The 23,959-nt window shown below is 41.5% G+C and overlaps 1 protein-coding gene across 1 annotated transcript in view; it reads left to right on the forward strand.

Annotated features, from left to right (window-relative positions):
• The first annotated feature begins 203 nt into the window (after positions 1-203).
• LOC100993477 (nucleolar protein 56-like) overlaps positions 204-23,959 on the forward strand; it is a 56,374-nt gene continuing 32,618 nt past the window's right edge. Inside the window, exon 1 of the mRNA XM_063593241.1 lies at positions 204-258. Coding sequence (XP_063449311.1) covers positions 204-258 — 55 coding nt within the window. The remainder of the gene's footprint in view (positions 259-23,959) is intronic.

The following is a 23,959-nucleotide window of genomic DNA, read 5'->3' on the forward strand; positions in this document are numbered from 1 at the left end:
TGGAGGACGGGGAAGGGGAGCACATATTACATGGTGAGAGTGGAGGAAACAGAGAGAGGAGGAGATGCCAGGCTCTTTCTAACAGTTAGTTCTCATAAGAATTAATAGAGTTATTCAGCAGGATACAGACAAACAACAACAACAACAAAATAACAAAAAGAGAATTAACAGAGTAAGAACTCACTCAGGGGATTGTGGCCAAGATGGCCGACTATAAGCAGCTGCTGTGCACCACTGTCGTGAAGGGAAATGGAAGGGGTGAGTAAAAATAGCACCTTCAATTGAAATATCCAGGTATGTGCAATGGGATTAATCAAGGATACAACTCAACCCATAGAGAATGGAGAAAAGCAAGGCAGGATGACCACCCACTTGGGAGCAATGTGGAGCAGGGGGAACCTACACTATCCAGGGAAGTGGTGAGTGAGTAAGCAGCCCTGGGAACCCATACTTCTCCCATGGATCCTTGCAACCCTCGAATGAGGACGTACCTTCATGAACTCACTCCACAAGGGTCTTCAGTCTGACACACAGAATTATGTGGAGTCTCAGCAGAGCAGCCACTCAGGCACATGCAGAGCCCCAAGAAACTTAGATACCCAGGCTTCTTGGCAAAAGCAGCTGCAACTCTGGCAAAGGGGTATGTAGACCCCCATACATACCCCTGGAAAAAGGGACTGAATCCAGAAGACTGAGCAGTGACAGGCTATAGGTTCCGCTTCCACGGCACTTTGCAGGATAAGATCCACTGACTTGGAACTCTAGTCAGCCACCATTAACCATTAACCATTAACATTAACATTAGCACCATTAACATTAGCAGTGTTAATCTCCCTGAGACAGAGGGAGGGGTGGGTCACCATCTTTGCTGTTTAGCCAACTTAGCCATTCTTGCCTTCTGGTTTTGGAAAGTCTGAGGCAACTGGGGTTTGGGGCAGAACCTCCGCACAGTATAGCTGCTCTACGAAAATGTGACCAGACTGCTGTTTTAAGTGGGTCCCTGATCCCATTCCTCCCCACTGGGTGGGACCTCCAGACTGGGGTCTCCAGCTACCCATCGTTTTCTGGCCAACAGAGGTTTCAAACCTCCCTGGAATGAAGCTCCCAGAGGAAGGGGCAGGCTGCCATCTTTGATGTTTGGCTGACTTAGCCATTCTTACCTTCGGGCTTTGGAGAGTCAGAGACAACCAGGAGCTGGAGCAGAGCCCCAGCACAACACAGCTGTCCTACAAGAATGTAGCCAAACTGCTTTTTTTTTTTTGAGACAGTCGCTCTGTTGCCCAGGCTGGAGTGCAGTGGCACGATCTCAGCTCACTGCAACCTCCGCCCCCCAGGTTCAAGCAATTCTCCTGCCTCAGCCGCCTGAGTAGCTAGGACTACAGGTGTGCACCACCACCACGCCCAGTTAATTTTTGTATTGTTAGTAGAGATGGGCTTTCACCATGTTGGCCAGGCTGGTCTCGAACTCCTGACCTCGTGATCTGCCCTCCTTGGTCTCCCAATGTGCTGGGATTACAGATGTGAGCCACTGCACCCGGCCCCAAACTGCTTTTTAAAGCAGGTCACCAATAACATTCTTCCTTACTGGTGACACCTCCCAAATGGGGTCTCCAGCCACCTCTTACAAGTGCATTCAGGCTGGCAACAGGCCCATACTTCCCTGGGACAGAGCTCCCAGAGGGAGGAGCAGGCCACCATCTTTGTCACTTCACAGCCTTTACTGTTGATACCTCAGGTACTGGAGAATCCAAGGTAACTAGAGACTGGAGCAGACCCCCAGCATGCCACAGCAGCCCTACGGAGAAGTGGCCAGACTGTTAAGTGGAAGCCCATTCCCATATCTTCTCACCAAGAAGGTCCTCCAGGCCTGGGCCTCCAGCCACCCCCTGCCGAAACTAACAATCCAATAGCAGCTCTGCAACTTCCTGGACACAACTCCAGGATGGGAGGGGTGGGTTGCCATCTTCACTGTCTTGCAGCCCTTGCCCTTGCTGTCTCCAGGCTTGGGAGAGTCTGCAGGCACCAGAGACTGATACGGACTCCCAGCACAAAGCAACCACCTCTCAGAAAAGTGGCCAGACTGTTCTCCATGCAGATCCCAGTCCTCACTTCTCCTCACTGAGCAGGGTGGCCTGACCTGGGACTCCAGAACAGTCACCCTGTCTCCACCTGATCACCACAATCAGAGACAGCCCAGCATTTCTCCAAGGAGGAAATCTAAGTCAACCCACAACCGCTCCACCACCACGTTTTCAGAGGTACAGCTGTTACAGCCCTCGAACTGGGAAGGAACAAAGGTCCTAGTCATTACACTGGCACCTCCAGCACACTGCAGCCACCATAGAGAGAGGGGTCCAGCCTCTCTTTGCTGGGAACCCCCACCCCCACTCTTCACCAGGCAGGATCCCCAGCTCATGAGTGCAGAACAGTCGCTCCACCCATAACTGAGCATACTCACTGGTAGTGGCTCAGAGTTTCCCTCAGGAGAGGCTCCCGGAGGCATACAACAGCCCCTCTGCCACTGCCACAGTAACAGTTCTATCCCTCCTGCCCTTGATCTGGGAAAGAAACAAAGAACCTGAGGACTACACCGAAGTTTACAGCACAGCACAGCACAGCCACCATACAAAGAGGAGATCAATCTCCTCCCTGTGAACATTTGACCCCCTGCTCCTCAACAAGCAGAACCCCAAGCTCACATGAGCAGTGCAGCCACCCTGCCACACTAGCTTAACACTCCCAGCAATAGCCACTCCAAGTGTCTTGGAAGTGGAGCCCCCAGGGGCAACTGAAAGATTCTCTGCCATTACCTCTGTAGTGAAACTGCCCTTGCTACTCTTGGACTAATGAAAAAGCAAAGACTGTAAGTGCCTTAACCACACCTCCAATAAGCTGCAGTCAACCCAAGGAAAGGAGGCCAGTCCACCTCACACAGGTACCATCCACCACCACCCTTTCATCACCAGATAGGAAATCCCTGGCTTGGGCCCACAGCACACATGCTCTATCCTGGGATGATTGCACTGAGCAACTTCTGACCTTCATCTCTCCGGGGTGGAGCCCTCAGGAAACAAACAAAACACCCTTGGCCACAACCACCACTAAGGTCCCTTCATCTGCTGCCTCCAAGTTGGGGAAGGAAAATAAACCCTGAGGTTTTCCCAGAGCTGTGGTAGACAGCACCAGGAGCACCAAGCCATGATCTACAACCAGCACTCAAGTGGGAGAGGAGCCCATAATTTCAGAGCATTGAGAGGGAGCATAGTGGCAACTGTGAGGAAATATAGGGGAGCCACACAACTGAGCAAGAGCCTACCAACTGACCAATATGCCTAAGCACCACCTACTAGATTACACTGCAAAGCTTCAACACCAAAATACCTTGCTAACTATGCCCCTGTGAAAGCAAATACTATAAATTAGCTACAAATAAAGACCCTGCACAAAGCCTCAGCCCTGTGAAAACATCCAGAAAAGAAGTTTATTGATTGTACTCAACGTATACTGCAGTTAAAGGAATACCCACATGCAGAGATGAGAAAGAACCAATGCAAGAACTCCAGTAGCTCAAATGTCCAGAGTGCCATATGTCCTCCAAACGACTGCATCAGCTCTCCAGTAAAGATTTTTAACCAGGCTGAGCTGGCTGAAATGACAGAAATAGAATTCAGAATATGAATAGGAATGAAGGTTACTGAGATGCAGGAGAATGACAAAAACCAATCAAAAGGTGTTATTTCTAAGGCCTCTGTTCTGTTCCATTGGTCTATATATCTGTTTTGGTACCAGTACCATGTTGTTTTGGTTACTGTAGCCTTGTAGTATAGTTTTGAAGTCAGGTAGCATGATGCCTCCAGTTTTGTTCTTTTTGCTTAGGATTGCCGTGGCTATGTGGGCTCTTTTTTGGTTCCATGTGAAATTTAAAGTAGTTTTTTCCAATTCTGTAGAGAAAGTCAATGGTAGCTTGATGGGGATAGGATTGAATCTATAAATTACTTTGGGCAGTATGGCCATTTTCACGATATTGATTCTTCCTATCCATGAGCATGGAATGTTCTTCCATTTGTTTGTGTCCTCTCTTAGTTCCTTGAGCAGTGGTTTGTAGTTCTCCTTGAAGAGGTCCTTCATATAACTTGAAGTTGTATTCCTAGGTATTTTATTCTCTTTGTAGCAATTGTGAATGGGAGTTCACTCATAATCTGGCTGTTTGTCTGTTATTGGTGTATAAGAATGTTTGTGATTTTTGCACATTGATTTTGTATCCTGAGACTTTGCTGAAGTTGCTTACCTTAAGGAGATTTTGAGCTGAGACGATGGGGTTTTCTAAATATACGATCACATCATCTGCAAACAGTGACAATTTGATTTCCTCTTTTCCTAATTGAATACCCTTTATTTCTTTCTCTTGCCTGATTGCCCTGACCAGAACTTCCAATACTATGTTCAATAGGAGTGGTGACAGACGGCATCCTTGTCTTGTGCCGGTTTTCAAAGGGAATGCTTCCAGCTTTTGCCCATTCAGTATGATATTGGCTGTGGGTTTCTCTTAAATAGCTCTTATTATTTTGAGATATGTTCCATCAATACCTAGTTTATTCAGAGTTTTTAGCACGAAAGGCTGTTCAGTTTTGTCAAAGGCCTTTTCTGCACCTATTGAGATAATCATGTGGTTTTTGTCATTGGTTCTGTTTATGTGATGAATTACATTTATTGATTTGCATATGTTGAATCAGCCTTGCATCCCCGGGTGAAGCCGACTTGATTGTGGTGGATAAACTTTTTGATGTGCTGCTGGATTCGGTTTGCCAGTATTTTATTGAGGATTTTTGCATCGATGTTCATCAGGGATACTGGCCTGAAATTTTCTTTTTTGTTGTTGTGTCTCTGCCAGGTTTTGGTATCAGGATGATGTTGTCCTCATAAAATGAGTTAGGAAGGATTCCCTCTTTTTCTATTGTTTGGAATAATTTCAGAAGGAATGGTACCAGCTCCACTTTGTATCTCTGGTAGAATTTGGATGTGAATCCGTATGGTCCTGGACTTTTTTTGGTTGGTAGGCTATTAATTGCTGCCTCAATTTCAGAACTTGTCATTGGTGTATTCAGGGATTCGGCTTCTTCCTGGTTTAGTCTTGAGAGGGTGTATGTGTCCAGGAACTTATCCATTTCTTCTAGATTTTCTAGTTTATTTGTGTAGAGGTGTTTATAGTATTCTCTGATAGTAGTTTGTATTTTTGTGGGATTGGTGGTGATATCGCTTTATCATTTTTTATTGCATCTGTTTGATTCTTCTCTCTTTTCTTCTTTATTAGTCTGGCTAGTGGTCTATCTCTTTTGCTGATCTTTTCAAAAAACCAGCTCCTGGATTCATTACTTTTTGAAGGGGTTTTCGTAACTCTATCTCCCTCAGTTCTGCTCTGATCTTAGTTATTTCTTGCCTTCTGCTAGCTTTCAAATGCAAAAGAATGGAAATAATAACAAACAGTCTCTCAGACTACAGGGCCATCAAATTAGAACTCAGGATTAAGAAACTCACTCAAAACCGCACGACTGCATTGAAACTGAACAACATGCTCCTGAATGACTACTGGGTAAATAACTAAATGAGGGCATAAATAAAGATGTTCTTTGAAACCAATGAGAACAAAGACACAATGTACCAGAATCTCTGGGACACATTTATAGCACTAAATGCCAACAAGAGAAAGCAGGAAAGATCTAAAATCGACACCTTAACATCACATTTAAAAGAACTAGAGAAGCAGGAGCATACATTAGATTTTATATCAATTTTTCTACCTGTCTTTACAAAACAAAACAAATCCGTTTTGTTCAATGAGGAAACGTGCTCAGCTAAAAACACTCACCTAACTTAGATCTCCTTATGATCTTGTGACCAAGTTTTAGCAAATTAGAGTTAAGCTGAAGTAATGAGGCTACAGTTTATAGGAAAGAAATTCAAGAGGTACTAATTCTATTGATGTGTCCATTTTGCCTTTTGTCTCTGTCACTTTATCCTACCTGGAACACAGTCATGATGCCTGAGGTACAGCCAGCATTTTGCAACTATGAGATTGAAATCCACACTCTAAAGCGAATAGAGCAGGAAGATGGAAACAGCCTGGCACCTGATGGCGTTATTGAGCTGCCCAGTCTCCAGAACTTCTTTTTGTTTCAGAAAAATAAGCTTCTTTCTTATCTAAGCTAAGTCTTCTTTCAATTTTAACAAACACATTCCTAACCAACAGTCACATTTATAACATTTTACATAATTTTTTATCTTTGCAATTATTTGATTATGTTTTGGATTTATTATTCTTATACTTTTATTGACTATCACCTCAAGCCCTTCTTGAAAGTAGGTAGGGTGTACCTAATCAATGAAAAATACTTATATTTATATGTTCTACACTGCAAACTTTGTAGAAAAGCAATTAGAAATAAAAATACAAGTGGCCTGCAATGATTTTTCTAAACCAAAATATTGATCAAAAAATCTAAAACCATTATTTTTTTATTTTGTAGCAATCACCTCCTACAAATTATAATATGTTCCCATTCATAATTTAAATACATGAAAATAAATTTTCTGGTGAGAATTTTATTTTACCCTTTGTAAAACTATCACCACCCTTAAGTATTATACTCTTGAAGTTGGGATGCCAGAAACCAGATACATATCTGTAACTTCTACTTTGTCTCTTTTCATGGAGAAAATTTGACTTCATTCCAGTTCCCAGCACAACCAGACTTAGGAATGCTGGGAAATTGATAGCTCTAAAATATGAGGTAAAATGAAGGGGATTTAAATTGCTAAGTATTATCATCATCTTGATGGCATTGCCATCTTTTTCTCTTCTTTAGACACAGATTCACTGGCTGGGATGAGAGATAAAATTGAATTCTATAAGTCTACACAAGAATGGAAAGGCAATAATCCAAACCACTCTCCAAGTTCTATTGAAGATGAGTTGCTTTGCAGTTACAGCAAATTGCCTTGCAATTTTCAAAGGTAACTATAGAGACTTTGACATTTTTAGCTGTGGAAAAGTGATGAGACAGAATCCAGGCTCATTTAGGAAGTTTCACCTGATTGAAAAAGGGCCAAGGAGGCCGGGACCGGTGGCTCACGCCTGTAATGCAGCACTTTGGGAGGCAGAGGCGGGCGGATCATTGAGGTCAGGAGTTCAAGACCAGCCTGGCCAACATGGCAAAACCCCGTCTCTATTAAAAATACAAAAATTAGCCGAGTATGGTGGTGCGCACTTGTAATCTCAGCTACTTTGGGGGCCAAGGCAGGATAATTGCTTGAACCTGGGAGATAGAAGTTGTGGTGAGCCAAGATCATGCCACTGCACTCCAGCCTGGGCAACAGAGCAAAACTTCATTTAAAAAAAAAAAAGCCAAGGAAATCAAGCCCAATTCTTGAAATTTGCATGCATATTAGTTCCTCATAATTGCAAATGGAATTCTATGGAATGCTGAGGCTGTCACTTAAAAGCCTTCTAAATAACCTGCCATAAAGAGAGAAAGATCAAAGAGGGAAATACTTAATCTTTGGCAAGAGTCACCTCAAATAAATTACAAAGAATGTGCCTCTTAGCTTTGCGTGCAAAAGCAATCTCCTTTAGGTAAGTAATTAATTGACTCAAAATATATTCTGAGCAATTAATAAGTTTAACAAACTCTATTGAGTGCCTATTATTTGTTATCACTGAGATTTATGCTAAGAATACAAAAAACATTTATATGGCAAAAGTATGTAACTTTAAAAAGTTTATAACAGAAAAGGAAATATAAAACAAATACAGGAAAAAAATAATGATACATAGACTAAGTATTCTACATTGAAGTGACACAGCCAAAATGACTACATGAATCCAACATAATAAATAGAGTGCCAGGCTGGGCGTGGTGGCTCACGCCTGTAATCCCAGCACTTTGGGAGGCCGAGGCGGGCGGATCACGAGGTCAGGAGATCGAGACCATCCTGGCTAACAAAGTGAAACCCCGTCTCTACTAAAAATACGAAAAATTAGCCGGGCGTGATGGCGGGCGCCTGTAATCCCAGCTATTCGGGAGGCTGAGGCAGGAGAATGGCATGAACCCGGGAGGCGGAGCTTGCAATGAGCCCATATCGCCCCACTGCACTCCAGCCTGGGTGACAGAGCGAGACTCCGTCTCAAAATAAATAAATAAATAAATAAATAAATAAATAAATAAATAAATAAATAGAGTGCCATGGGCAATAACTCTGTAAAACAGAATGGGCTTGAATCCCTGTTCCATCCACTTCATCTCTGTGACTTGAGGCATGTTATGCAACCTGTCTATGCCTCAGTTTCCTCAACTGTAAAATGGACGTAAGAAATGTACCTACTGCACAAGGATGTTGTAAGGATTAAATATGATAATGTATGTAAAATGCTTCTTATGAAGTCTGGCAAGAGTAAGTACACGATAAATATTACCCATTATAAAAAATTATTAGAGGAACGATAACTGAAGACTGGCTCTGCAACTGCATTGGAAGTCTTTTTAGAGATGTTGTGAAGGATCCAATTTTTTTTTTTTTTTTTTTATGAGACGGAGTCTCGCTCTGTCGCCCAGGCTAGAGTGCAGTGGCACCATCTCGGCTCACTGCAAGCTCCGCCTCCCGGGTTCATGCCATTCTCCTGCCTCAGCCTCCCGAGTAGCTGGGACTACAGGCGCCCGCCATCACGCCCGGCTAATTTTTTGTATTTTTAGTAGAGACGGAGTTTCACCGTGTTAGCCAAGATGGTCTCGATCTCCTGACCTCGTGAACCTCCCACCTTGGCCTCCCAAAGTGCTGGGATTACGGGCGTGAGCCACTGCGCCCGGCTGTGAAGGATCCAAGTTAAACAAGAAGAGGGCAGGGAATCACTGAACACATGGACTGACATGAATACATATAGGAAAACAGGAATGCACAGGGAATGTTTTAGAATTATAAATTTGCATGCAGCTGAGCAGTAGTTTTTTACTTTAAAATGAATATTACAATGAATAAAGAAGCAAAGAGTATGAGTGGCAAATTAACAAATTAGGGAATGATTAGTAAACGAACACGGAAAAAATGTAGGCTTACAAAGAATCAAAAGTGCAAATTAAAACACAATGAGAGAGGGCGCCTATGTCAAGATGGTGAATTAAACACACAAATCTAATTATTCTCTGAACCCCAAATCCCAAAAACGACAGGCATGATTTTAAGAAAATAGAACAAAGTGCCACCAGCAGAGTAGAAATGTTGTGAAATGTTTTAACTATAAAAACCACAAAGCACTGGATTGATGGAGAATACTCAAAAGAATGTGCAGAAAAAGACCTCTACCTTGCAGAATGCAGCCCTTCTGGAGGTTATCCAAGTTCACAGGTAATTAAAACATGGAGGAGCTGGGATGAATAGTTGTGGAAATTATTGGGTAGCTGCTGTAACAGACACATCCTGAAATCTCATTGGTTTAATACAATAGACGCTTCTTTCTCCCACTTGTATCATGTGCAATCAGCCGCAAGGATGAGTGAGAGTTGCAAGATGGGGGCGCTGTTGCATGCTTTCCTTCAGTTTGATGGACGCTCTGACATCTTTAAACTATAATTTTAGGTATTTCCCTGGGAAGAAAGGGAGGAAGCAGTAATGCCTTTAGACCAGGGCAAGTGAGGCTTTTCTCCTGGGTCATGCCACTCAGGGATCCCTGTGCTTTGGAGCATCTTCCTTGACATTTTCTAAACCTGGTGTCTCGAACTGCCCAGAGACAGCCAGTGTCTTCCATGCAGGGCACTTCAAGTCTGGACCTGGTCTAACATGATTATGGTCATCAGAATCTCCTCTCCGAAATGTCCTAAGCTCTCTCCCAGGACTGGGAACAGCCTGAGCTGGAAGTATCATCCAGGTGAGGCACCCTGGGCCAGGACTGAGTGGGTTTCAGTCCGGTTTCTCCCCTTCGGACTATTCTCTGACTCCTTCCCATATCTTTGTTTTTTTTTTCTAATGTGTCTTTTCTTTTTTTTTTCCTGGCTGCTTTTAAGATTTTTCTCATCACTACCACTTTTCAGCAATTTTATTATGAGTTGATGTGGCTTCATTCGTGTTTCTTATGTTTGGTGTTTGTCATGCTTCTCATATCTATAGGTTTATAGCAATTTTGCAAAATTTTGAATCTTTTTTTTTTTCAAATATTTTTCTCTCCCCTCTCCCTCTTTTCCTGGGAATCCAATTACATGTAGTTTTGACTGCTTGATATTGTCCCACAGATCATGATGCTCTGTTGTTTTTTTTAAGGCTTCTTGTACTCTGTGATTTCTTTTTCTTTTTCTTTTTTTGGCAGTCTCGCTCTGTCACCAGGCTGGAGTGCAGTGGCATGATCTGGGCTCACTGCAACCTCCCCCTCCTGGGTTCAAGCGATTCTCCTGCCTCAGCCTCCTGAGTAGCTGGGACTACAGGCATGTGCCACCATGCCAAGCTAATTTTTGTATTTTTAGTAGAGACGAGTTTTCACCATGTTGGCCAGGATGGTCTCGATCTCTTGACCTCGTGATCTGCCCGCCTCAGCCTCCCAAAGCACTGGGAATACAGGTGTGAGCCACCGCTCCCAGCCTGAGCCATCGCATCTGGCTTTTTTTTTCTTTTTTCTTTTTTTGAGATGGAGTCTTGCTCTGTTGCCCAGGCTGGAATACAGTGGCACAATCTTGGCTCACTGCAACCTCCACCTCCCAGGTTGAAGCAATTCTCGTGCCTCAGCCTCCCGAGTAGCTGAGATTACAGGCACTCACCATCACGCCCAGCTAATTTTTGTACTTTTAGTAGAGACAGGGTTTCACCATGTTGGCCAGGCTGGTCTCGAACTCCTGCCCTCAGGTGATCCACTCGCCTTGACCTCCCAAAGTTCTAGGATAACAGGCATGAGCCACCACACCCGGCCAGTCAAAGGCTAATTTAATTCCAATACTAAGATAACACTCTAGAGGTTTCTTCCCAATGTGTTGTATATAATGAAATCTTTCCACTATGTCTGGTGGGCAGATGAACTATTCCCAGCCTTGAGCTCCAGCCACAATTGTTCCTACTCCTTTCTGATGGTTGTTATTCTGGTCTTGGAGAATTTTTTTCTCACACATGTACAAATCAATACTTAGGACCCCTCTGCAGCTCAGCCTCTCCTTCCCTCTTCTTCCTTCCCTCCCTTTCATTTTTTCTTTCTCTCCCTCTCTCCCTCCCTCTCTATGCCTTTCCCTCTCTTGTCTCCTTTGGGAATTCCTTTTTTTTTTTTTTTTTTTTTTTTGAGACAGAGTTTCACTCTGTCACCCAGGCTGGAGTGCAGTGGCACAATCTCGGCTCACTGCAAGCTCCACCTCCCGGGTTCACGCCATTCTCCTGCCTCAGTCTCCCGAGTAGCTGGGATTACAGGCACCTGCCACCATGCCCGGCTAATTTTTTTGTATTTTTAGTGGAGACGGGGTTTCACTGTGTTAGCCAGGATGGTCTCGATCTCCTGACCTCCTGACCTCCTGATCCACGGGCCTCGGCCTCCCAAAGTGCTGGGATTACAGGCAAGAGCCACCAGCCCGGACGGGAATTCCTTTTATGAGGAGGTTAGTTAGCTTGATGGTGTTTCATAATTCTTGTAGGCCTTCTTCACTCTTTTTCATTCTTTTTTTCCTTTTGCTTCTCTGATTAGGTAATTTTACATATTCTGTCTTCAATCTTGTTAATTCTTTCTTCTGGTTGATCACGTCTGCTGTAGAAGCTTTCTAATGAGTTTTTTAATTCAGTTATTGTATTTCTAGGATTTCTATTTGGTTTAAAAAATTGTTTCTATTTATTTATTAAATTTGTTATTTTGTTCCTGGGCTGTTTCCCTAATTTCATTTAATTTTCTATCCATATTTTTTGTGATTCCCTGAACTTTAAGAGAATTATTCTAACTTCTCTGTCTGTCATTGTATACATCTTCAATTCTAGGTCCATTGGTTCCTTTTAATGGTGTCATATTTCCCTGAGTTTTCACAATCTTTGCACCTTTACATTGATGGCAGTGCATTTGAGGAGACAGTCACCCCTTCAAGTTTTTGTAGGTGTTCTTTGGTAGTATTAGACCTTTACTAATTAGTATCAGAACTTAAATCTTGGACTGTTGTCTCTTCCCATTCTAGGGAGGACCTATAATGAGCACCAGAACTAAAACACTGCAGTGGAAGTGATTCATTGTCCTGTTGTTATTTCCTGCTCTGGGGAAGACTTACAGTGAGCACCAGAACTTAATGTTGCTCCAGAAATATATTGCTGCTCTGTCGTTGTTTTCCAGGATGGGGGAGAATAAGTGGGCACTGGAACTTAATCCTGACCTTTTAGTTGTTTCTAGGCCAGGGAAAGGCTCCACACAAGAACCTGGGCTTAATGAAAACTCTGACCAGGGAATTGAGGCCTTCCTGTGAATTGTGCCCCCTGTGGCACTATGGCCCCAGCCTGTCTCTTTATCATGGCATCCCTGCTGATGGGAGCACAAAGTATCCATCAAAATCCACATGCTATTTGCTGCAATCTGTGTCCTGCTCTTTGTGTGCAATTCACTCTGGGTGGTTCAGCCCTCCTTGCACCCCAGTGATTCCTATGGGACAGGACTTGAGTAGGATTCCCTTGAAGATTTCCAGACTGGTGGGAGATCAAATGTCCACCTCTGATTCCCTTCTCTAACCTGGGAAATTCTCTATAAGTGATGTTATGCAGGCTTGCCGGAGGGGCAGCACAGTCTGAAATGACCATTTCTCTTACAAGTCATAGATTCTCTCTGTGGGCCCAGGAGGTTTTTCTGCTTCTCCCCTGATTTCTGGTAAATTCAGGATGGTATTCTTGTCTTGGAGTAGTTTCAAGTTGCATTTTTGTGGGGCGGGGAGAGATGCCATGGGACCTTTTATCTCACCATCTTGCTCGTATCATCTCCCTCCCTCCTTCCCTCCCTTCTCCCCTCTCTCTGTCTCTCCCTCTCTGCAACTCCATTCTCTGTGGTACTCTGACCCACAGATTCTTGCTACTTTGGCCTCCCCAAACTGTAATCTGTCTTTTCACTTAATGGAGAGTGCCAGGTTCTATTTGGGCCCCCTCCCTGTGCTGTGGCCTGGAAACTGCCTCTAGGCAATAAGCTGGCACAGTCACAAATCTAACCTTATTTGTTTTCCTTCTCCCAGAAATATATCTCTGTGCTGCCTATTATCCAATGTCTGAAAACTGTTGTTTCATATATATTTTGCCCAGATTTTTAGGTAAGGTAAGAAAGAAAATCTTTTCCATTTATTCCACCCTGGTCAGAAACTTCTCAATGTAGCTTTAATTTACATTTCTCTGATGCTGAATTCTTGATCAAAGAGTATACGCATTTCAAATGTTGCGAATACTGCCTACTTGCTCTCCAGAAAAAGTGTTACAAATTTATATTTTAAGAATTTTGGGGCCGGGTGCAGTGGCTCACACCTGTAATCCCAGCACTTTGGGAGGCCGAGGTGGGTGGATCACCTGAGGTCAGGAGTTCAAGACCAGCCTGACCAACATGGAGAAACCCCGTCTCTACTAAAATTAGCCGGACAAGGTGGCGCACACCTGTAATCCCAGCTACTTGAGAGGCTGAGGCAGGAGAACCACTTGAACCCAGGAGGCGAAGGTTATGGTGAGCCAAGATCACGCCATTGGACTCCAGCCTGGGCAACACGAGTGAAACTCCATCGCAAAAACAAAGAAAAAAAAAGGAGTTTTGGAGAGTATTTTCTTACATTCAGGACAATCCCAGTGATTGCCAATCTTAAAACATTGGATATGGATAGGCAGTGATCAGAATAGGAAATACAAATGCCTTTACACATATGAAAACATGCTCAACCCAATATGGAATACAGAGACCCAAAGCACAAAATTAGGGAAAAAAGTAACTTAGTGGAAGGAGAGACCATGCAAAAACAGAAAATATCAATATGTTTTGTTTTTTGAGATGGAATCTCGCTCTGTCACCCAGGCTGGAGTGCAGTGGTGTGATCTCAGCTTCACTGCAGCCTCTGCCTCTCAGGTTCAAGCAATTCTCCTACCTCAGCCTCCCAAGTAGCTGGGATTGTAAGCGCCCGCCACCATGCCTGGCTAATTTTTGTAATTTTAGTAGAGATGGGGTTTTGCCATGTTGGCCAGGCTGGTCTCGAACTCCTAACCTCAGGTGATCCGCCCACCTTGGCCTCCCAAAGTGCTGGGATTACAGCTGTGAGCCACCACACCCAGCCAAACAATATGTTTTTGATCAGAGAAGATAATGCATTCATAAAAGAAGACACTATTTTTTAAAAGAGACATTTCTGAGAAAAAAAAATGCTCTCATAAATTTAAAATGTGATCACAAAAGTTAAAAAAAAAAAAAAACAACAAGAAAAACCCCAAGAAACAAAAGAAGGGTTGATAAAAGTTCCCATAAGTTGTACACTCACACACACTAAAGGACAAAGATATGGGAAATAAGAGGAAAAAAAAAAAGATTAAAAAAAAATAATGGAGCCAATCCAAAAAATCCAGTGCTTACATAGTAGGAGTTTCAAAAACAGAGAATATGGAGGAGGAAATTATCAACAAAATAATTCAGAAAAATTTCCCAAAACTGAGATACTAGATTGAAAGTGTCCAATGAGTGCCCAATACAGTGGATGAAAATAAGAATGAAACATATTATGGTGACATTTCAAAACACTAGGACCAAGAGAAGATTCCGTAAGTTTCCAGAGAGAAAGGGAGAGGAAGAGGAGGGGACGGAGGAGGAGGAAGAGGACAAAAAGGACAGTGAGGATGAGGAAAAGAATGTGGTGACCATACAAAGAATCTGATGTGAGAATAACATTGGACATCTCAATAGCTATACTGAAGCTGGAAGACAATGGAAAAATGACTTCAAATGATATCCAACTTAAAATTCTATACCCAACCAAATACCAAGCAAGAGGATGAAGGTGGAATACAGGCATTTTCAGGCATTCAAGATCTCAAAACATATATATATATATCCCATTAACTCAACATTAAGTGAAACTGATGAATGTGTTCTACCAAAACAAGGAAGTAAATCAAGAAAGAGGAAAACAGGATATTTAGGAAAACAGGAGATCCAACACAAAAGGGAAGCAAATGGAATACCCAGGAAAAAGTGAAGGATGATCCCAAGATTACAGTCATACAGCAAGTATAGAGGCCAATCAGAACAGTGTTATTCAATTGACTGTCAAATTGAGAAGTACCATGAGCAAGATTCTGCTTCCTTTTTGCTATTATTTTAATCTGAGGACTGAATGCCCAAATAAAGCCTGGCCCAGATTTTCATATATACTTGGCTTATTTGAATCATGTGCAGATGCATCTCTTCGCTCCACACCCTGACTCTTGGATTAGCTAGGAATACTAATTTCTCTCCCGTGAAATGTTTTGCTTTGACCTATTCCTGAAAGTTTGAGGTAGGCCATAGTGAGCTCGTAAGTAGAAAATACAATGCAGCCTTTTCCCCTATTCCTATTGGACATCCAGTACCTGAACATCCACATTCCTTCCAGATACCTCAACTGTGGTAAACCCTGTTTCACTGCATTCACTCATGACCGTGTGCCCTGACATCCCAAAAGGGGCTGAGGCCAGGCTATAGTCTAGTGATTCTGCACAAGTTGTTTCCTTGGAAGTTTTCATCTAATAGTGGCAATATTGACTTTTCCTTACACAGCTAAGTTTGTGCTTGCTACTTAGTTTCTTTAAAATTAAACAATGTTTTCTTAAAATATACAAATATAGGTGGTACAGCTATACAGAAAAACATCATAATAAATACAAAACTCATATAGCATTTCCTTTGGAAGGGAAAAAATGAATGCAATTAGGAAGAAACACAGAGCTTTTTCTAAAGTGTCAGTAATATTTTGATCTGGTTGGCATATACACAGCTTTTCATTTCCTTTTTATTTTATTATTATTATTATTATTATTAACATACGGAGTCTCGCTCTGTTGCCCAGGCTGGAGTGCAGCAGCACGGTGTCGGCTTACTGCAACCTCCACCTCCCAGGGTCAAGCGATTCTCCTGCCTCAGCCTCCTGAGTAGCTGGGATTACAGGCGCTTGCTACCATGCCCAGCTAATATTTTTTGTATTTTTATTAGAGACAGGGTTTCACCATGTTGGCCAGGCTGGTCTCGAACTCCTGACCTCAGGTGATCTGCCCACCTTGGCCTCCCAAAGTGCTGAGATTACAGGCATGAGCCATTGTGCCCGGCCAACTTTTCATTTTCTAATTATTCTTTAAAATGCATGTATATATATACACACAGATATGTACATTTTATATACTCTTCCATGTGAGATATACTTCACAAACTTTACAATAAAAAAGAAAAAAACACATAACAAACAATATTCATAACTGGAAAAGTTGGCCATAAAATTGAATGCATGCTGTGATTACAACTATGTGCCTTATGTGACTAGAGGGGAAAGACTGGAAGGCAGTTATATCTAAATAAGAACAGTGAATTACATTTAAAAAATTACATGTAATTTTCTCACAAATGCAACAGTTTTCAAGTGACTCCAAATGCATTATCCCATTTGGTCCTCAGCATTCTGTGAGGCAAAGATTTTTAACAACCTTCATATTAGTTATGAAGCAGAGGGCTCACATAGTTTAACAAAGTTTCTCCATAATCTGACAGCCAAGGGTAGTGGGCCTGGAACTCAATTCTCAGTCTTCTGGCTTTAACTTTGCCCTTTGCTCTGTCCTCTATGCCATACAACATCTCTATACCATGCTATTTTCCTACCTTGGTCAAGTGACAACTTACTAAGGCTCAGCTTCTTCATCTGTAAAGTAACAATAACAATGATAGGGCTTCATTCAGAGTTATCAAGATTAAATGAAATAAATCATGTAAAGTACTTAGTATAATACCTAGCACATAATAAGTGCTCAATAGCTGTTAAGTATCAGTAATGGTAATGTTAAAATTAAAAACTAATTAGTTGAGTTCAAGTACTATTCAACTAAGTATTAGGCATGCAAGAAAGAATATGAGCTCACTGTCCAGAACAGACACATAAACAAATTCAGGAACCTATGGGAATGATGGCAGTATACAGAGGATGCTATGGGAATAGGGAAAAGGAACATATGGATTGAGACTGGCTGGGTAAAGGCAGATGGGGAAGGCTTCCTTGAGATGTTACATCCTCTGAGATGTACAGCTGAATTGGAAAGGATATCTGAGATGATCATACTATCCCCTCAACCTCCACCTGAGAAAAGGAGACATAATGATAGTTAGAGTAGAGGCAAGGATATGACTATATCCAGAGTTTAATATTACCTTACTGAGAAGGTCTACGATGGCTGTTAAAACAAATCAAAGGAATAAAGACAAAAGATCACTTTTGACAATTAAAAGATAACCAGCATTAAAAAAACTTGAACATTTACTAGGGATTAGATAATATCAAGGAAGTGTTAATTTTGTTGTGTGTGCTATGGTTACAATTTTTATAATAATAATTTTTAAAATGTCTTTATTAGAAATAGAGAGTTCAGTTTCCATAGTTATATTTAATTTATACATTTGGCCCACAATGCAAATGAGATGGAGGGAGTCAGGATTATTAAAAGAAGTATCACAAGAAAAAAATCACCAGGAATTCAATGAGAAGAATAATTTTATCTGTACTTTTATATTTTTTTTGACATTTTTATAATACAAAATTTAAATTAAAAAAAAGTCAGCCAGGTGCAGTGGCTCACGCCTGTAATCTCAGCACTTTGGGAGGCCGAGGTGGGCAGATCACTTGAAGTCAGGAGTTCGAGACCAGCCTGGCCAACATGGTGAAACCCCGTTTCTACTAAAAACACAAAAATTAGCCAGGCATGGTGGCACACACCTGTAGTCCCAGCTACTCAGGAGGCCGAGGCAGGAGAATCGCTTCAACCCAGGAGGTGGAGGTTGCAGTGAGCTGAGATCATGCCACTGCACTCCAGCCTGGGAGACAGTGCGAGACTCCATCTCAAAAAAATAAAATAAAATAAAGTCACTAGTGACCTTGATGGAAGCCATATCACTGCTGTGGAGAGAAGACAGATGGCAAAGGATCAAGGAGTGCATGGGTGAAGAACTATGAAGGCAATGAGTCTAGCATGACTCAAGAATGTGGGCCATAGCTCAATGGAATATCGGGTTGAGAAAGCATAAAGAGTAGATATAAATACATAGATATATACAAAAATAAACATACTTTGGCTAATTCTTTTTTTTTTTTTTTTTTTTTTTTTTGAGACAGGGTGTCACTCTGTCAGGCAGGCTGGAGTTCAGTGGTGCAATCTCGGCTCACTGCAACCTCTGCCTCCTGAGTAGCTGGGACTGCAGGCGTGCACCACCACGCCTGGCTAATTGTATTTTTTAGTAGAGACAGGGTTTCACCATATTGGCCAGGCTGGTCTCGAACTCCTGACTTCGTGATCCGCCCGTCTCAGCCTCCCAAAGTGCTGGGATTACAGGCATGAGCCACCTTGCCCAGCCTACTTCGGCTAATTCTAAAGGAAAGCTAAACACATATGTAGGTCTAAAGAGATCGTGCCATTGCACTCCAGCCTGGGGGACAGAGCGAGGCCTGTCTCAAAGAAAGAAAGAGAGAGAGGAAGAGAGAAGGAAAGGAGAGGGGAGGGGAGGGGAGGGGGCAAAGAGAGAAAGACTGAAAAAATAAAAGAGAAGGATGATAGATTAAAAACCCTGATGACAGGCATGGGTCCTAAAAGGGGAGGGGATTCAACTATTAATAAAAGAACAAAAGAAACTATATTCAAAACCTCATCCAATGGGACAAAATCTTCAGCTTTCTTTCAGCCCAATCCCCCACTAATTTCAGGGAGACAGCAGCCATTGCCATTATGGTTGGGATACAGCTATTTTGATGGAAGACCTGACACACTGGAGTTGCCAACAAAAAGGAGAGAAAGCAACATAGCTACTCAGAGTGAAAAGTTTCATATTGAAAGACTCTGGCATTGGGGTGAATCATGCCATTCACCCACAGCCCTGCTGTTCACCACTAAGTTTAATCAGACTTGTTCCAGCAAATGACCTACCCACACCCTCAGGTCTCAAGTTCGGGAAAGGCAAGAGGTCTGACCTAGGTTGGAGTAACCCAAAAGGGTTAATATGGACTCAGCCTGAGGTAACTGGGGCAGGGTTGGGGACTGGAGGTGTCAGTATCCATGTCAGAGAAATTCTAAGTTCCAAATTCAATAGGTTTTTAATCTCAGGGGTCAGTCCAAACTTAGGCCAACTTTGTTTTGGTTTGAAATAGCAGCAGGCTGCTTAAATGGCTACTCACTAACAGTACTCGTGCTATTATTCTATACTAAATTCAATGATGCAGGAATTTCGGCTCACCATTTCTCTGTAATTGAATTTCCACACTTACCCCTAAGTTGGCCCCACAGCAGGAGAAAATTATTTCCAAATAATCATCATAAGAAAAAAAATTAATTTTAATAAAGGAATAAAATTATTCCTCTCCTGTATGCAAACAAAAAAAAAATTTCCTTCCTTTCCGCCTACACCCATCCAAAGACGTATCTGAATCAGTGGTATTTTGAGAGCCAACAATAACTCCCAATTGTTAAGGAACTCGAATTCTACTAGAATAAATCATTTTCCTAACAATGCCATGCAACTGAAACTATTTGTTGCACTCTTTAGTTGTCTTAATAGGACATCATTAAAATTCCCTTTTCCATTCACTACTTGAGATGCAAAGCCAGGGAAATGGTCCACTACGTGTGGGTAAAGACACTCTAATTAGTGTTATTGTAACCCGGTTTCCTGCCCGTGGATATGCTAAATCATGTGAACTGCATGAATAGTGAAATACAGTGGCAAGTGTTTCAGATCTGCCTGCTGTGCTGAATCTATATTCTGCCTCTAATTAGAGCTACAAAGATTTCCTATATACAAGCCCACATTTCTAACTCTCCACTTGTTATTGACTCTTCCCTGAAGCCACCTCACCCCACGGTCCTCTCGGCAGTGCTCACTCCTGTGTATGTTTTTTATTCCCTGGAACACAATCCATTTCCCCTGGCCAAGAATTCTCACTGACAATACCTGGAGAGCAGAGTTATTCTCAGAGAACAGCTTGCCCAGTGCCAGGCTTCATTTGTCTTTCCCTATGGGTCGTTTATCACAGGAAGGTGGCCTGTTGAGGTAAATCCCGATTGAAAGCCTGTATATTCTCCTATGTGCAACCTGATTCCAGCACTGAGCAAAGGAAATTATTTTGCACCCTGCATACAGGGTGCACCAGTACAGAAATGAAAAAGTCTCACCAGCTGGCAATAACACATGGCCTATCACTGTCTTTGGAAGACAGTCTTCAGTTCTTAGAGAAGAGCAATCACATAGTATGGCGATTTACATATGCTACCTGAGATTTCCCCCATTCCAAAGGCTTTAACTACCTTAACATCAGAACCCAACATCAGAAGGCCAGGTTCCTAAACTTAGGTATGTTCGTACATCCATTTCCTCACCCTTTCCCACCTTCTCTCCACCCTGTTGAACTTGACGTTACAGGTAGAATCCATTTATAAACAACTCAGATACATTTATTCTACATTCAGTAAACATCTGTAAGTTGCTGGTATGCACCAGGCACAATGGTAATAAGTAAATCCAAATCATTGGAGGAAAGTAGAATTCTGATTCTGAAGAATTATACATCACACTAATACAAGCATTCATTATTGATTTTCAATTTTTAGGGTCTATCTATACACAAAACTTCAACTCGATAAAAACACACAGGGCAGCATGTGAATGTTAACAAACGTGACAATGTAAAAACACAGATGACAGAGTCTGGGAAGTGGAAGGCAGGAATCATTGTTCATGGGAAGGGTTGGGGAATCAAGAAATAATTTCTAGGGTCAATGGAAGAATTAAAAAAGGAATAAATAAATTAAACCTATGGAGTTAATTATAGCAGACATTATTTGTGCCTGTCCTATTGCTACCCCCCCTTCTTCCTCCCTTCCTACTGCTTTTTTTGTTGTTGTTATTGTTAGCAGAGGCCAGATTTTACTCATGTCTCCACATTATTCTTTGGGATCGGGTCATGAGCTCAGAAGGATTGAGGTAAATCATGATCATTGTAGATTATGGTAATGGTACACCCCTTGTCAGTCATGAATAGTGGGTATATGGCTGGTTTTAGTCGGAGACATGAGGAGGAATCTGCGCTGGGCTTCCAGGAGTGCTAGAAAGGAAGAAACAGCCTCTCATATTCTTTTAGACATTATCTGAATTAATTAATCTTATAGCTGACTTATCTTGGGACGTGTTATTGCAAGAAAATACATTTTCCTTACTGCTTAAATATTGAAATTGATTTTCAATTACTAGCAGTGAATGTACTTTTACATAAGATAAACCACTGAGGAATTAAAAATGATGATTTAACTATACTGGAAGGAAGGAGAAAAGATGGGGGAGGAAATACAAGTGAAGAAAACTTCCACGTAAATAGTAGAAAGTCAGTAGATAATAGACATATAACTGATTTTTTTTAAAGGAAATGAAGTAGTGGTATAATACTATTTAGAGAGATGGAAGTAGTCATCAAAATAAACAGGAGTTAAAAATGGGACCAGAATTGAGGAGGGGAGTGGTGGGTAAACGTTGCTTTCCATTATTAAGTCCTTTTGCACTATTTTATTTTTAAACTATGTGCATGTATTATTTTGATAAAAGTTTTAAAATTGACATAAAAAAGAAAATGAATTTTAAATCACAAATTAATTTCCTTTTCTGGAGGCACTAGAAAGAAAGAAAATAGGAATTTTTCTCTGAGACAAATCAGCAAGTTAATAGAAGTGCTTTTAACCTAGGAAGAGTTCCAAGGGCTCCAGTGCTTTTCCTTGTGCTATTAGTGCAGTAGCGTTCTCTTTGTGCAGATGTGGATTAGGCTTTTGGCAGTGAAAGTGTTTGAAACAGGAAGAGATAAAGGAGCTTGGAAGGCAAATAAAGATAAAAATCCCCTAGCTACAGTCTAATCCGTTTTTCTCTCCCCATCCAAATAATGCAAATGACACAGATTCTCAGATTCCATTTTGTGTTTGTCTGCCTGTTTGTTTTAGAGACAGGGGTCTCACTATGTTGCCCAGTCTGGAGGGCAGTGGCTATTCACAGGTGCAGTCCCACTACTAATCAACACAGCAGTTTTGACCTGCTCCATTTCTGACCTGGGCTGGCTCACCCCTCCTCAAGCAACCTGGTGGTCCCCTGATTTGGGAGGTCACTACATTGTGGCCAAACATAGTGTGGACACTCTATCAGCATAGCACACTACAGCCCAAAATGGCTGGACCCAAGCGATCCTCCCACCTCAGCCTCCTGAATAGTTGTGATGATAGGTGTGCACCACAGCATCCAGCTCCATTTTGTTAAAACAGTATTATATGAATTAGATAACTCAGCATGCTGGATTTCTCCCACCAATTTTCTCCAAGCTAATTTCACTCTTAAAATTACAACAGAAAATTGTCTTGGTTATCTTGACAGTCTCCTCAGGGATATGAACACAGATCACCCTTCAAAGTGGATCTCCCACACCTGTTTGACGTTGTTAACTAAAAGGTACTAATGCCCTAACTTGAGCAACCAGCAGTGCTTTAAATTGGCCAGACATTCCTCTTCAATAAATCCCAAAGCCTCCAAAGCTACAATTGTGTTCTCAGGAGAACAGAGTTACTAAAACAAATTCTAGGAAGAGGACAATCCTATAACTTCCAAAGTCCAAGAGAAATAAACATTTAACTTCCAACTTTATTCACTTAGCGATGTCCCATTGAACCCACTGGTCAATAGGCCATTTGCTTTAAGTTGTTTTTCAGTAATGCAAGCCATACATATTGGTTTAAAGTCAGTTAAAATAAATCCTAACCTGAATCTACTGAAGTCTTCTTTAACTTATTACAATATTAAATATGTCTTTATCTAGCCATGCATATTTCTATGAATATATCCTTCAGAAAAACATACAATATTGTACATTGCAGCATCTTTTCTTGAGGCAAAACTTAAAATGGAAACTGGAAACAATCTGAAAGTCAAATAGCAGGAGACTAATTGAATATATAATGATGTAATCACCTTATGGAATATCATGCAGCTATAAAATCAAAAACAAACTAGATAGAATTCCATGAATTGACAGAGAAAGGCGTTCATGATACATTGTTACATATATAAAAAGCAAGTTGCAGAAATATGTGCCCAATTTCATTCTATTTTTCTAAGAAAAGGTATGTATTCTTTTTTCATATAACTGAGGGAAGGTATGAAAGGGTATATAACAAACTATTAATGATGATCATCTCAGTGCATGGAATTAGAGCACAGTCAAGTTTTACTTTATATACTAGTGAATATTTTGAATTACCATATCAACCATGCATTATTTTGCATCAAGGGAAAAAATAAAATTCGTCTGTTGGGAATGTGAGAAAGTTATCTATCCTTCTTTCCAGGACACTCCTAATATCACAATTTAATAAAAATATATACAGTTTTTTCAATATCTTCAGTAGATAAAGATTTTACAAACTTCTGTAATTTTGTCATAATACTAGTTTTGTTTATCAAAAGGCTCAGATGTATAATATAGTAGGTAATTCACATACAGTTACTTATCTACTCCTCTACTAACAGCACAGGCTCTGTTATGTCCATTTTACAGATAAGAAAACAAAATAACTTAAACAAGATCACATAATTCTAGAAAGTAGCCTAGCCAAGATAATAGACTGGAAAGCAGACCTAAGTGGAAAGCTAATGTTCTTCCTAACACTATACTGGAGCTATTAGGCACATACATCTAAGTTAAATCAATCACTT

Source organism: Pan paniscus, chromosome 10, assembly GCF_029289425.2.
Source record: "Pan paniscus chromosome 10, NHGRI_mPanPan1-v2.0_pri, whole genome shotgun sequence".
Lineage (NCBI taxonomy): Eukaryota > Metazoa > Chordata > Mammalia > Primates > Hominidae > Pan > Pan paniscus.